At 41.8% G+C, this 15,973-nt stretch overlaps 2 protein-coding genes across 4 annotated transcripts in view; one reads left to right on the forward strand and one right to left on the reverse strand.

Annotated features, from left to right (window-relative positions):
* Positions 1-6,933, reverse strand: part of PACC1 (proton activated chloride channel 1) — a 39,420-nt gene extending 32,487 nt beyond the window's left edge. Inside the window, exons 1-3 of one of the 3 annotated variants that reach the window (XM_030448730.1) lie at positions 6,780-6,930; positions 2,819-2,915; positions 1,001-1,210 (exon numbers count right to left, since the gene is read on the reverse strand). In XM_030448730.1, the coding sequence (XP_030304590.1) occupies positions 1,001-1,210; positions 2,819-2,915; positions 6,780-6,815 (343 nt within the window). In that variant the 5' untranslated portion in view covers positions 6,816-6,930. Of the gene's footprint in view, positions 1-1,000; positions 1,211-2,818; positions 2,916-6,779 lie in introns of all 3 variants that reach the window. The other 2 variants (XM_030448729.1, XM_030448731.1) reach the window with 2 other exon arrangements.
* A 2,839-nt stretch (positions 6,934-9,772) lies between these two features.
* On the forward strand, positions 9,773-13,470 carry NENF (neudesin neurotrophic factor). Its single transcript, XM_030447714.1, has 4 exons — positions 9,773-9,935; positions 11,118-11,178; positions 12,318-12,421; positions 13,067-13,470. The coding sequence occupies exons 1-4, from the start codon at positions 9,789-9,791 to the stop codon at positions 13,241-13,243; spliced, it is 489 nt and encodes a 162-aa protein (XP_030303574.1). The 5' UTR covers positions 9,773-9,788; the 3' UTR covers positions 13,244-13,470.
* The last annotated feature ends 2,503 nt before the right edge of the window (positions 13,471-15,973 follow it).

Raw genomic sequence — 15,973 nt, forward strand, 5'->3', positions numbered from 1 at the left:
AAATAAAAATAAAAATAAAAATAAAAATAAAAAAAAAAAAAAAAAAAAAAAAAAAAAAGAAAAAGAGAGAGAGAGAGAGAGAAAGGGAAAAAGCCTGCTCTTACAGTCAGATCTATACGGTCCAAACATAAGGACCTACTTTCAGAGCCGAGCCTAACAGACCACACAGAAAAACAACTACAGGAATATGGCAACAACTTGAAACACTCACCTTTCAGCCACAATTACTGCAGTGGTTATTTGCAAAATGTTGTAACACATCAAGCAAAAGTATTATTTTGTAAATTGGAAACTGACCTATGACTGGTTGAGAGTTGCATTTGTTACCACAGCTGGTTACTGGATAATTAAAAAAAAAACACAACTATTACACAATGCACTATTCAAAAAAGCTTCTTTGGCTTAAACCCTCCTGCAAACTGCAACAATTTTCTGATGCTGTGCTGCATTTTTGCCAACATTTTCCCTGCAGTCACACCACATTTTCATTGCCTACTGATGTAATACCAAGTTGTAAACAATGCAGAACAGAAGCAGAAAGTAGCATTGTGGTTACTTTGTGGTTGCTCTGAGAAATTCACCTTAGTTACTGACCACAGCATCTTACTGTCCAGTGCAGCACTGAGGTCCTGAAACACATCCTATGTACTACTCTGTTAAACAATACAGTTTTTTGAGTATTTCCATAGGGAAGTTTCTGATTTCCCTGTAAGAGGGCTCTTTCTGGAGTCTGCAAACCTTGACCTACCAAATGTTGCACAATACTAATTTATCTGTCATTCGTGTTATTGGCATGAAAAACTCAAAAATCTCCCCAAATTTTGCCCTACAATATTAACATTGCCATGCAAAGTTAACACAACATAGATTAGAAAAGAAAAAGTGAAAGACCTGCTTCAAAGCATTATGTGCATTCTGGGCCAACCAACAGAAAAATATAAAACAATCCAAGATAAATGTGAACAACAACTTTACCCATTTTGTTTGTTACCAGTCTTACCAGGTGCATCATAAAAGGACACTTCCTTGTAAGAGACAGACATCACTGGGTACTTGAGCTTCTCCCTGAAGTCACTGATGGTTTGGTACACAAGGAAAACAGCTACAGCCATGAGCAGCAGATAAATAAACAGGAGAATTACTGAAAAAACATTCTTTAGGCAGGTCTTGCTGAAACGCAAAGAAGGGGCAGTGGTACCCAGTTCACTATCTGGAACCAAACAGAATATGGATTAGGACTTTAAAATACAGATATTTGGGCTGAATTTATGTAGTGTTCATTCAAAGATCAATCACTTGAGAGGAAAGTAAGCCTCAAACTCAGCTTGATTAAAAAAAAATGCACAACTATATCTGGTTTTGATGATCAGTCAGACAAATGCTTCTTTCTCAAGCAGAGAGACTGCGCCTCTCTTTCCCATATTGATTTTGGCACTTTACTTAAGGACAGGGCAGGCAGGAAATAAGATTTATTTTCAAGAAGAAAATAAAGGAAGGAAAGAAGAAGGAAAACTTAGAAACAAAGTTCAAAGTTCTTAAGAAAAAAAGTCTGTTGATGGTCAATCTTTCCTCCTGGAAAAAAACAACTCCTTCCCCCTCCCAGTCTGAAGCGATTCTTACAGACTCAGCATACACATCAGAAGTGATGCAATATTCTAATGCTCGTAACAAAGCTATCTGCCTTGCATTTCCATCATGGTAGAAGTCACTAGGTTTTGGACCCATTTTTGGACTCCAGTTCATAACTTCTTGTGCATACTACATAAAGTTTCACAACAGGATTCTTCCAATTACATCTAGAAAAAGACTGATCCAATTCTCTCAGTCTCCTTGCCTTGAAAGCTTATTCCCTGCAGCTCACACTTGCCTCACTTGCACTGCCTTCCTCATACTCCTTGCATTTGCTGTTTCTTTTGGCAATACTTGTAAGGAAGAAGTTTGTGTACTCTGGAGTTGTCATGTTTTGCTTGTGAAAGACATTTAGCTGAAGATGTAAAAAGCACATTAAAACCCAACACGTGAAAGGAAATAGATAAGTTGGCATATTTTATGCTGCCTTTTCCTTGTGGTGTAATCTAATGAGTCAGGCCCCTTCAGGCCATGCCACGCTCTGCTTTTCAACTATAAAAGCATGGTTTGGTGTTTGTTCCTTGCCACAGCAATCACTTGCCTTTTAGTGAATCTTAGTGAACAAATAGCCCCTTACAGAAGTCCATAGTCACACACATGTACCCAAGCTCCCCCATTGCTAGGAGACAGCAGTCAAGAAAATTAGGACACTAATATGCATGAATATGCATAACTGAAATGAGCACATCTTGAACAGCTGCAGAGCTTTCAGAGGATACTCATTTCAGGTTGGTTTACCTTAATGCCTACATCTGAGCTGCGATAAGCCCTTTTAACACTGCCCTACACCTCTTAAAAGCAGGTCCAAAGAGTCTAACTAAAATCAGTCTAAAAGCACAACTGTTCAGGGTTGAACCTTGCTCATATAAATCTGGCACCGACTTTCCTTGCAATCCACTGTTCTCAGACACTGTAACTCAGATATGATACAATGTCAAGGAAAATGAGGTACTAAGCTATCTCAGAACCAGATGTGCTGAATATTCTTTAATTGAGCACAACTTATAGAAAGCAATGTTCTCATCTCCATCCTTGGAAAAACTCCTTGGCTTTCCATTAGCACTTACCCCCCCCCAAAGTTTACCATTTTGCTTGCTTTAAGCAGTGCAATACAAAAATTCACCCAACAAAACCCTGACACAGAAGCAGCTTATCAGGCACTTGAAATTGGCAATTTTTTGGTTCTCACCTGGTAAAATAATAGAGCTGGCATCTTCATGAACTTCCATCTCTCCTTCTCTCTCATCCGTTGGGTTTCCAGATGCTCGCTCCACATCTTCACTCAGCTGTATAGTTAAAACAGTGGTTCAATTTCCAAACATGCTCTCAACTTGCAATTGCTGGAATTTCTATGGTACAAATAAAAGAAGCTCCAACTAACCAAACACACAAAGACACACCCCCAACCCAAGAGCACCCAATATCTGTTCCACTTGTTCACAACACAAGAGCCACATTCATGGAGAGCTAAAAACTAAAAGACTTGTATGCTGCAAAAAAAGAAAGATGGCACATTAAATTTAACCTACTTCTACCCTGCTGCTTCAACAATAACATCATCTTTTCTTTCAAGACCAAAGTAGTTGTTACCCTGGCAGCTTCAGCTCACTTTAAACCCCCAATTAGGGCAATGCCCTCTGAAATACGCAGGAACTTCATCCTGTCACTCAAGAATGTATTTTTAGGCATAAACAAACCACAGCACATACAGGAAAAAAAAAATGCATTAGCACTTCTTAATAAAGAGGTGTACAAAGAGTGATTTGCATTTTGACAGGTACTAGGGCAAATGTAGTCTCAGCCACACAGGTAAGTAGGTAATCCCCAGACAACAGTCAAACATCACTACAATCTGATACTTACTTGAGCTCACTGTACATATTATTTTATATTGGTGATTATGCAACTAATTAGTCTTCAAGTGCTTTTAAAACAGCAACAGAGATCAGATATTTTTTTGTTTGCCATCCAGAGCTCTGGGCCCTTGCTGCCAAGACACTTCTATCAGAGACAAAAGCTTGTCACATCAGGTAAGCATCACAAGAGACAGTGAATCATTAGATTTTACTTTTAAAAAATATATAGATGTATAAAAAGTCTCATGTATGTTTGCCAAATTGCCTTTATGGCCAGGAGCAACACACAAATTACAGCAAGGCAAACTGGGGCATAGGCTGACAACGTATCATGTGTTGCACAGTAACTGTTCAAATTAAACACTCAGCATCACCTACCTAGTTAGGTAAGGGAGATCAGCTTTTTTTCCTATTTCAGGGAAAATGGGTGCACAGTAAATACAGCAGCCATACTGAATGTTATTAAGGTTTACACTCTCAACTTACTCAACAGTTATGTGCATGGACCCATAAGGAAGTGCTTTTCTTTCACCCAACCTTAAAATTATCATCATTACACCATTAATAGATCATCATTTGCACCTACTAGGAAGGCATTTACTCATTTTACGTCTTCAAAGTCTGACGTAAAGTCACCATCTCCTCCTGCTGTATTTCTGTATTCATTTCCACCATGCAAAGCAAGTTGAAAGCAGTTACACAGTTGTTTTTAAATGCTTTGAACATAAATAAAGCTCGACTTCCTATGGTGTGAGGCATGGAGTGAACAGGTAATAGGCTAAACTCTGCCTCATTGGCATGAGACTTACCAAATCAAAGTGTTTTTTGGTTTTTTTTTCCAATTATCTTAAACAAAACAACATAAAACAAAAGTAGTGCTCTGATCCTTTTTGTAGAAACACACCAGTTCCATTTGTTTACTTGACCCAAAATAAGATGTTTTAACACCAGAAGAGTATTCACTGAACTTCTTATACTGGTTAAGCTAAATCAGCTATACCAGTTCAAATTATACTCATGCAAATTCTTTATACCAAAGCTGATCCCAAAAGTCTAGTAAGTTACAAAGTCACTGCAGTTTCTCAGCTGACTCCCTGAAGCTCTCTGGTTCAGACAAGGCTCCCCAGGTACAGGCACCTTATCGACTGAGGTTATGCAGGATAAACAAATTCTGTTCCTGATAGCAAGGAGATCTCTGACACAAGTTTAAACAAGGACACAGTATGCACCTTTAATCTCTCAAGAGGCCCTATAGCAACTCTTCAACAGGTAGAAGTGAAGAAAAACTCATAAAATGTAACTGTTCGGTATTCCCTAGATACAAAACAAAACCCACAAACAATATGCAACTATGTTTTCTTAACTGTGCTTACAAGGCAGATGTAATTTTATAAGCTTTTCACACATAAAACCAGAGAAAGACAGCAAGTCAGAAGCAAGAGTACTGACACTGTCTCAGGTCCAGTTAGTAGGTTGAGATGCTATGTAACACCACCTAAACTAAACCAATTTATTTCACTGCAACTTCTAAACACCTAATTTTACAAGAGGTAAAGCTGCATAAACCCACTGAAGCCATCAAGAGCATGGCTCAGCCACCATGTGAGCACACAGCAAGCAGCACACCGACTGTAGAGTCAGCATGGCAGCACAAACCTGCAAATCCAACAGCTAGGAAACTTATGGATTCTGGATTCTCTACACTTGACCCAAGTCAAGACAAATTACAACAGTAAACCTGGCATATGCAAAGAGTATTCACCCTTACTGGCCAGCTCTTTCTACAGCTTATTTTTGATAAAATAGCGAGGCAGGGTGTGAACAAAGAAGGAATGCAAACTTGCAAAGTGGTTAACCTTGAAATAGGATGCAGAGATAGGATGGGGTGTCAAGAGCAGGAAGGGAATGGAACAGACCGTTGTCCCACATTCCTCCGAGCTCTGCATGTGCAGCTGAATGAGGAACAATTACAGGAGCCTGCCCATGCCCCAGCAGTCTTTCAGTCTTGCACACGGCAAGGCACTGGACACACAGAAGCTCAAAAAGGCAATTCCATGCACTTTGGCCAAGGCCAGGAGAATCATGGATTGCCCCAGGTGCCAGAAAAGGGACAGAAACACAGATGCTCCACTTACACACTATCTAGACTTGTGCCACAAGAGCTTGGGACAATCCCAAACTTATGGAGTAGTGTCAGGGGTGCCGGACACACACAGCAGAAACGTAACATGCACAGCCCAGTCCGTACTGCAGGTACCACTGCGACTTCATTAACTCTCTCAAGTATCTCCTCTAAATGCAAGCTCTTACATGAGTTAACTTCATCCTGGTAATCACAGGATAAAACCTTCCTACTGGATAAAGCCCTCTTAAATAAAAGGAGAACTTGTCCATACAGGCCATTTGCTAGCCACTGATCCACTGCATTCCAATTCTTTCTGGCGTGGCAGGAAAATCAGAAGCTGAAACCAAACTAAATTAGAACGTATTAAAACTGAGCCCCAAACTACCCATCACAAGCAGAGAAAGGCAAACATCTCCATTCGTCTCGCCTGCGATATGCAAAAAAAAGTGACCTGCTGCAAGCCTGCACCGCTGCGGAACTGGAACTGTGGATTGATATGCAAACCAGGCGCTGCTTAGGGCTCTTGGCAGGGTGATAATGAGGCTTTCAGTTTCACACGTGAGAGCTCTGGTACCACATCAGCTTCTCACGCCCGATACACTATCTCCTTGTTAGAAAAGCCCCAGCGAGAGAGCTCACCGGCCAGCTGTGCCGAGCTCATCAACTTCCAAAAAAAAAAAAAAAGAGCTGCTGCCGATCATTTTAAACGCTTGTAAAGGTAAAAGATGAAACGAAGCACACCCAAAACACCCGTTTTTCAGATGAGTGCGGCTGCGACCTGACACCCCCGTCTCCCGGCAGCAAGGAGGCGGCCTGGGGGCTGCACCAGGCAGGTGAAGGGACACGGCCTGACGGCGGCACCCACCCGCTCGGCCGCGCTTGGGCAGATGCAGACGGGCTAGAAGGGGCACCTCAAGCTGCGGAGGGCTCCGTGCAGCAGCCGACCCGCTTCGTCGCGGGTCTATACCCCCAGCAGCGACGCGGCCAGCGCTGCCGAGCCGCAGAGCCAGGGTCCAGAGCTGAAATGAGCTCACGACGGCGACGCTGAGTGTAACGGCTTGGCAAGCGGCAAGCCCCGGGTCAGTCATCCCCGTCCGAGCAGTTGCCTCAGTCACACCCAGCCAGCTGGGGCCCGCAGCTCACCGGCCCTCCCCCGGCTCCCCCCGTACCTCCTGGTAGGATGCGGAGATCTCTGGTCTTAGCATGGCATCGGCGGGGACGGGGACGCAGCCACGCCACACCACACCGGGGATGACAGCTCCGCTGCCGAACCGAACGGAACCGAGCCGAGCCGCCCGGCCCGGGCAGGGCCACGCAGGCGCCGGGACCCCCCTCCCACCCACCCACCCGCCCGCCCGCTCGCTCGCTCGCTCGCTCGCTGCTTCCCGCCGCGGCCTCGCCACAGCAGCGCGGGTGCTGCTGGGAGGCGTAGTCCAGCGCGAGCCGCTGTAACGGCCCCAGCGCGACCGTTGGTGTCGGGGCTGTAGCTCTGCGGTGAGCGGACAACTGGGGACTGCCCGCCCGGACCGGACCGACCCGACCCGACCTGACCTGACCTGACCTGACCTCACCTCTGTTTACACGTCCTGGCTGTAAAAGCGCATCGGGTTCTACCAGGACTGCAACGCCATCGAGGAGCCAGGGCTTGTTTCAGCTCCCAGAGCTAGGTTAGCAGGTTCTGCCGAGCTCTCTCGCTCTCGGCAGCGTGAAGCCGTCCCCTGCAGGGCTGCTGCTTATCACGTCTGTAAGCAAATGTTGGGGGCTTTTGTTTGTTATTTTTTGTTTGTAGTTTTGTTTCTTTGGTTGGTTGGTTGTTTTGTTGTTTTGTTTGTTTGGGTTTTTTTATAAGGTTTTATTGGAACGTTTTCTACTGAGTCCTGTGTAGTGATGAGGAAATGAGTCCTTTCTACAGCACACGCTTCCCAGCACAAACTCCGCGATGTGAGACTGAACTAAGATTGGAAAAGTAATTTTACACAACTTTGCCAGGGCTCCCCAGGATGCACCCAGTTATTACTTTTTTCTTTTATAAATTATTTTTTGCTGCTCGCGGCTGATAACAGAACATGAAAACAACAGACTCATTTTGCAATCAGACAGAACTTCTCCAGGACTCCTACAAACACCCGCCCGTGCTGCTTCACCAGAGGAGTAGCTGCAATAGGGCACTCCTGGAGGATAAAAGCCAAAACCACGTAAGAGCTGACTCAGGGGCCATACACCCACAAATACTTACACAGCTATTTTTCTCCCCCAGCATGGAAGTAGTGGTTAATGTTTCATCATCAAGAAAAAACATGCACAACATTTCTTGCATTGAGATGCAACACTTGTAGTTGTAGTGGAGTCCCTGCACAGCAGGATAACTTCCTTAACCTAGGAAGTTAACAGCCAAGGTCCAAGTCCTCTGATAACAACAACCCTAATATGCAGCTTTTCCTTTCAGAAAGAAAATATTTTAGTTGTCATTATTAATTTCTCAGATGTTTGCAATTCAAAGACAGGCTCTAACTCCCAAATCAATAACACATCAGACAGATGATAGCTAGTATTCAGTACTTGCAGCCTTCCCCTGGGGAGACACCAATAAATAATTATTTCAGAATAAAAGGTAAATCTATTATGTGACTTCAACCAAACTGACCAATTAGACTTCTTCATTTTTCCTAACAACATGGGTCTCTGCAGCAAGACATGCAGGGTATTTGCAGGCAGAGCAACCAGGCCAATTCCAGAGCTGTTTCTTGCACCGTTGTTGAGGAGCTAAATGTTTAGTCCAAAGCCCTACCAAAGGTCTCTTTTCTAGTTGACACTTCGTGTCTGTCTTCTGGTGTGTGGAGTTACCAATTGGACATGATAGCCAGGATGAACCCTGTTCTGAAGCTCAGGTGTTGTTCAGGAAGTGCAGGATAACTTCACTGCCTATGGAGAATTACAGTAACAATCTTGTGAACCATCACCATAACATGCTCAGCTTACCACACCTGAAAGAAGCCTCCTGCAATCAGCTTCCAGGTCTCCACAGGAACTCGCCTTCCCCATGTGCTGGCCCTGCAGGCTTGGCCCAGCTCCTCACCCAGGGATGTGCCCCGCTGGTTGGTCATCATGCCTACATGGTGGTAACATGCCCTCTCTCCCCTGTGCTTCTCATCTTGTGCTGCTTTTGTCAACCAAAAGAGAATTATGGAGATGTTGCTTTGGACTAACTACTTCAGCTCTGCTTACAACAATGCACAGAACTGCGTTCTTTGAACTTCATAACTTTGAACAGCCTGTGGAAAAAGATGTTACCTGAGGCAACGTGAAACAGGTACTCTCCAAGGTGAACCTCTGGATTTTGTTCAAGAGGAGTTCAAGAATTGTTTATAAAACAATTCTTAAAGCAAAGATCAAACCCACTTCTATCCTTCTTCAAGGATAGAAGGATCCTTCAATTTGTTCAGCTTTCACAACACACAGTGCAAGGAAGAGACGTATCAAACAGGAGTTGGAAATACAGCACGGTAGTCAGGAAGACTGGGTTCTGCAGCATCAAACATCCAGGCTTTAATTCCTTCAGTCCTCGCTTGCCAGAACTACAGTGAGGGATGCAAGGTATGTATCAAAATTGTAAAAAGTTTCTAGTTTTGTTCTTTCTATATAGAATCACAAACATCAAACCGCTTATTCTTCTGCCAGCCCAGAATGTTTCCCCGTGCTGTATTTATAGCATGAGGAAATCACGTCATTTGAAATTTTCCTACTTATTTTCTTCTTCCTTAGGCTAAAAATATAAGTTTGCTTTTTTATGGTAATTTGGGTTTTTTTGTTTGGTTGGTTTGGTTTGTTTTTTGGTTTTGTTTTATTCTTAACGACGAAGCCTGTCAGACGAGTGCTGATTTTGTGGATTAACATATAAAGCAGCAAGCAGAAAAACTTCGGAGAGGAAGGGTGATGGAAATGGAGCAATCTTCGATGAGCAGCTGCTCGTTAGTGTGCCGGCTGAGCTCTGAGCCTGCATGGGATCTTCCTCCGAGCGGCTCCGGCCTCTTTATAAGTCGTTATTTCATTTCATGAACTCTTTTCACCTACTTCGATTTAACAAACCAACGCGACCGCAGGAGCAAGGACCGGGTCTGGCTGCGGCGGGCCCGGGAGGCGGGGCCGGGCGGGAGGGGCCGCTGCCGCTGCTGCGCGGCATGGCGGGCTGTGGGGCCCGGCTGCTGCTGCTGCTCCTGGCGGCCCTGCTGGTTGCGGCCGAGCGAGAGCTGCGCTTCAGGCCGCCGGCTGAGGCCCCCGTCCGGCTCTTCACTGAGCCCGAGCTCGCCAGATACGACGGGCAACAGGTAGGGGCGGGCGGGGAGCAGAGCTGCCGCGGGGCCCGGGCAACCGAGCTTCTCCGGTCGGTTCTTTCCGGGGTGGGCGTCGGAGGGGCGTCCCGGCCTGGCCCCGCACAGCCCCCAACTTTGTCACCTTCCGTGCTGCTCGGTGCCCCGAAGCCACGTTAAAATTTGGTTTTCTTGTACTCTGCTGCTGTGCTATTCCTCCCAGCAATTAGAGGATAAGTTGCTTTATTAGGTATTCGTGAGACGGTTGTTGGCATTTGCGTGTTGCTACCGTGCTATTCAGTTGTCCTGCTGGCAGGTGCTGGGTTTGGTCTGTTGAAGTTGTGTACGGATAATTCGATGGCACGCTCCTATTTTATTTGTTGCTTGCTTGACAACGTACTCATGCCAGTGAATTTCAGATTACCGTAAATTGGAGACAAAGTAATTTTCTGGCAATAATAAATTAAACCATGTATTTGGACCTTTTGTTCCTCTACAAGATCACAGAAGTAACAAAGCCACTTCAACTTAAGAGTTTCCAGCTTTCTGTGATGCAGAAATCTCCACAGAACTCCACATTTGAAAATCCTCCATTGATATACATCAGTCTTCTCTTTTGAAAAACTTGCTGGCTGACCTTCGCAGGGTCTTCTCTAGATATTTCCAAGAAACTAACCAGCATCTGACTAAAAATATATCTTATGTAAAAGACAAAGCAGCAGCAGTGGCTTGCTAACTAAAATAGATGGCAACACATCAGATTTGTGTGTGTTTATGTATTTCTCTGCAGCTCTCTTTAAATAAGGAATGCTGTTGGCCGTAAACCCTTTTGTCTTGAGAAATATCCATTTGTATTAGGAATAGGAACATGCCCTTGATTGTCTTCAAGCACAGAAGTGTGCTGACAAGAGGTGACTTGGAAGAAAGACGTGTTCTATGATTGTGGTGTTTTCATTAATAAGATTCTCTAATTCCACATGCTTAAATCCTCAAAACACATCTTGGGGACTACTGAAAGCACAAGTAAGCAAATTTGAGAAAAGAAAGATACGTATTCTTGTTTACACACGTAAACAAGAAAAAACATAGAACCTAATTAAATTATCATATTGTGTCATGATTGCTCATGGATTTTATAGCTAATACTACTTGCCATTTGCTTACTTTTAAACGATGATACTTTGGTGAATTTCTTTCCAGGAAGGGCAGCCCATTTACCTGGCAGTGAAGGGAGTAGTATTTGATGTCACTTCTGGTAAAGGTGAGTTTGCTTCTCCTCTGCTGTCTGCTTTGTTGTCATGCTATTAATAAGTAATTTGTTTCTAAACATGCCCAGTGTATTAAAAGCCTGTGCTTCGACTGCAGCAAAAAGAATGTACTTTTCCCTTTTTTAAAACAACCCTCAATGTTCCTCCCCTATCACCTCCCCCACTAAGGTTTTGTATAAAATTTACACTGGTTTGAGATTACAGACCACAGAAGCCAGAGTAGTTCAGTTAGCTTGGGCACTGACAACAGAATCACTGAAGGCACCAGCCAAGGCCCCTGGGCCCCCACCAGATGTGGGGCTAGGCCACACAGAAGCTGCTGCTATAGGATTTTATTGCACTGGGTACATGAAGTGACCAGATTAAAGATAACTTGAATTACCCAGATTGCACTACACAGTATCAGCATTGCTGCAGCTTCATCTTTCCCTTTGTGCTGTCCAGTGGCCTGATCAAAAAGAGCTGCCTGTGATGGCATAATGAGAGCGAGGGGCTAAGTAATTTTTTTTTATTCTTTTAAGTTTTCTTATTTTATGAGGCTTCTTGTGTCATCTGTTATACCTAATCCATTTATTGCTGTATTTGCTGTTTGTGCTTTCCCTAAGAACTACAGATGTTTTCATTTGAACTCCTGCTACTTAATCCAGATTTGCAGTAAAATGGTTGAAGAGACCAAGGGGATCCTGCATACTTGCCTTAATATCATCATAAACAAACTAATGTCTTGGTGCTTTGTTTGTACTAAGCTCGTTAGTGCAGCTTGTCTGGATGTACACATAGGCTGATCTTCAAATCCTAAGTTAGACAGGGCTTGCCACTGCAAATTCTGGAGTCTTCAAACCTCTCACGAGAATGGGTATAGCTCCCTAAATAATAGATAATGGCTGCAGTGAGGAGTTCCAACAGTTGAATTGTATAACCCCACCTCTGTTTTGTAGGTTTTTTGTTTTTTAAGAAATGGGATATATTATCAAAAATTAGCAAATCAAAAATCAGTTTTGGAAAGAGGAGTCTTAGATTTGAGTCGTTGCTTTCTTTTAAAGACAAGTGTAGCGGGCTGGTGAAAAGTAGAGCCTGAACATACCCTGCACATTGTCAGATCGTCACTGGATTTTATTTTTTAATCTGACAGAATTTTATGGAAAAGGAGCCCCATATAATGCTTTGGTTGGAAAAGATTCAACAAGAGGAGTTGCAAAGATGTCTCTGGATCCAGCAGATCTTACACATGACATAGTAAGAAAAGTATTAGTTTGCTTCTATTTTTCAAAGTTTTATTCTTTTGCAAGGTGATGAATGGTAATATTAAATTGTTCATGTGAATACATTGAAGTCGATTCACACTTTTAAAAACAAAATGCATTACTGTTTTGTATGTACATGAAATGGGTCTCTATTTACTGCTCATGGAAAGTGCAGTGCTAACAGCCTTTAAAAGTTTTTGATCTGATGTGATCTGTGCAATTTACACAATTGGGTAAAAAGGAAGTTACCTGCTGCTTAAAATGGTGCTTCCAAAGGCAGGAAATTACTTTCTTTGTCAATTGATTTAATGTATCCTGTGGCATTGACATGGAATGGATGCTAACTGTGGCAGGGGAGCTGCTATTTGTTTGGGGAGTGAGTTACTTATGCAGGGAAAATTAGGAGAGATTAACAGTTTGTTTGACCTGAATATATTAAAAGTTTTGAAAAGGCTGAATTTGAATGGAAATAATAAAATTACAGCTTCTACTACCAATTTTGTTAAACATGCTCTGCAAAGGAAACCCAAAAGCTGACCCTAAGGTTTTACAGTAATCAATAAAAAAGAAAAACGCATGTAAATACCTATATTTTTATTCCTTTGTGACAAGACTTTTATTTCCATATTTCCTTTAGACAGGGCTCACAGAAGAGGAACTGAAGTCCCTGGATGATATCTTCAATAATGTTTATAAGGCCAAATATCCAATTGTTGGCTATACTTCTCGACGAATTCTGAATGAGGATGGCAGCCCCAATCTAGATTTTAAACCTGAAGATCAGCCACATTTCAACATTAAAGATGAGTTTTGATTACATTTTTGTACCTATAGAATGCCTGGGGAGAGGCAAGATAGAATATTAGATTATATTCTTAGAGTACCTATTTTAATAATTATAATTATTAAATTAATTATTATATTGCAATATTAGAGCACATGTTTTCTGGAGTTCATGACAACTTTTTCTTTTTTTAGAAAATATGTATATATGTATACACATTTTACAAAGTGTAAATAAACAGATCTGTATTAGTGTCATACACTTGCACTGTTTTCTCTGAATTATGACAGTTTTTCATGGGAAATTTAGTTCTGTTTGGATTTCTCTGTTTACAAGTGTGTAACGTAAAATTACATTTCTTGGAAGAGATAAAGTTTTTAATAGTTGAATTTCTGTAAATCCTAAATTGTTTCCCACTCCTTGGAAAAGTGTGAATGCATTATCTGGATGAGCTAACATCAGTTCTCTGCTTCAAGTGTTTGGTGTAGTTTGCATCTGCTCAAGATAAAATGGAAAAGTTCCATGTAAGAACTCCAACACTATTTTTTTTTCAGCTAATCTGGTTAAAATGAGAGAAAAAACTTTTAGACCTTTAGACTACTTCTGTGAGTGAAAAGCCTGCCATTCAGCTGCAGATCAATAAGATGTGCTAAGTAGCTCTGATTAGGATTTGTATATTTTCAGATGAGCACTATGAACACTATCATCAAGATACTGATGACGTGATTGACACACTTTATTATCCATCATCAATTTATGTTTTTGCTTAATGTTTTTCTGTCCACAGAGAAACAAACTATGCAACTTGGACGACAAATCCATGCACCATGTTTAATATTCAGATAAATACACATGTACCTATAGCCTGAAAACTACTTACATCATACACAGAATGGCTGTTTCCAAATAAAATCAGTTGTTGTCTGTGAATGCTTTGATTAAAACAAAAATACCCTTAGCTTTTAGATTTTTAAGAATTACTTCACTCAGAACCCTAAATATGAATGCTTATTCAGATAGCTGTCATAAATCACTGCTGTAACAAATGGTTCTTTGTTCCCCACTCTATTCAAATCAGAGTCTCAAAGAACAAGGTGTATGATAGGTGGGCATCCCTGCTGCAAGCACTCTGATAGCAGAGGTATGATTTTGATCTTTGCATAACAACAACAAAAGAAAAAAACCTAACCCAGGAAACAGAATAAGTGGGAAATGGGAATGTATCTTAGTGTGGTATTGGGACAATTTATACTGGTAAGGTAGATTTGGCAGAGCAGTACATGCAGGTCTGGTAACAGACAGTGCTTCCTATTTTTGCTTCTGTCAAATATATCTTTTGGTCTTTATGTTACACCTGTTTGGGCTTTTTTCTTCCTGCTCAGAAACAAGTATGAGTCCTAATTTACTTGTTTACAAAACTTAGATCTTCTTGGCTTGGGTTCTTTGTTGACAAGAAATCCAAAATAACAGGTCGAAACAGAGATTAACTTTCTGTGAAAAAACAGAGCTTGTGCACCTGGAAGACCTGCAGAACCACAGGAAGTACTCTTGAATAAACAATTCCTATTACATTGCCCATAGGTTATTTGTAGCTGTTGCAATCAGGAATGTTGCACTGTTACAGAATATTCAGATTACTGTGTTGTTCAGCACTCCTTGATATAAGCCTTTATCCTTCTGATGTGAAGGAAAAGAACATTATCTTTCTGTAACATGAAAACTTATAAGAATCTCATTGCAAGCCACCCAAGAAAAGTCAAAATACGACATAATTTTATGTCAACTTAAATTGATGTCCCAATGTCCATATTTTACCTTCCAGATTTTGTTGAAAGTTCTCTTACATTGTGCAAAAGCAGCATATAGAGCGGAGCTTGAGCTCTCACCTTGTGGAAATCTGAGTCCAGTTTGTGGCATATATACTTGGGCTTTGGAGATTATGGCAACAGAGATAACAGTGATGACAGTCAAACACATGAACTGAACCCAAACAGGCCTAAACTTGTAAGAATGTTTGAATGCAGAGGTGAATTTACAGCCTTGCAGCCTTCTTTTATGGACAACAGAAACTCTGAATGAAAAAAAAAAACCAAAACCCCCCAAACTCCAACCCACCTTACAGGTAGCATTTTTTTCAGCCATTAGAGGAAAGGGAACTTCATTTTCTGGCCCTTGGGCAAACTGAATTAAGTGTCAAGTGGAAACTTGCCCATCCCTAGTTGTATGCTCACTTGTGGAGATACTGAAATCAGTTGTATTGGATATGCAGGTCTCAGCTACTGAGCAATTAGCTGCCTAGAGGATAACTTTATAGATTAAATATAAATGGTTCAATATAGCTGTGGCAGACCACGAATATCCTAGGATGCTCTTCTTCTCTTGGAGGCTACGCCTATACATACACCTGTTACTTTAAACTGCAGTTCCGTTTTGGTAATGATTAATTTATTTATTATTTTTAACCTTTTATTAATTTTTATGTTTGAGCAAAGTCTCTAAAACCATAGTCTCATTAAAAAGAAGAAATATAGATCCCAAAAAACCAAAGTGTTAATTCTGAACTGCAGAGCTGTGCAGCCATGCACCAGACCTAACTATACTTAGAGTAGAAGTGTAATGGAAGTGATTACACTTATATCTTGAGATTATATTCTTAAGTAACAGGTCTGTGTCCATCATTATGCCTGGAAGTGTGTCAAGAATATCACTGATTTTTCTTTATTTATTGTTTAACCAACCTCTGTATTTCAAAATAGTTAT

This window comes from Calypte anna, chromosome 3 (assembly GCF_003957555.1).
Source record: "Calypte anna isolate BGI_N300 chromosome 3, bCalAnn1_v1.p, whole genome shotgun sequence".
Lineage (NCBI taxonomy): Eukaryota > Metazoa > Chordata > Aves > Apodiformes > Trochilidae > Calypte > Calypte anna.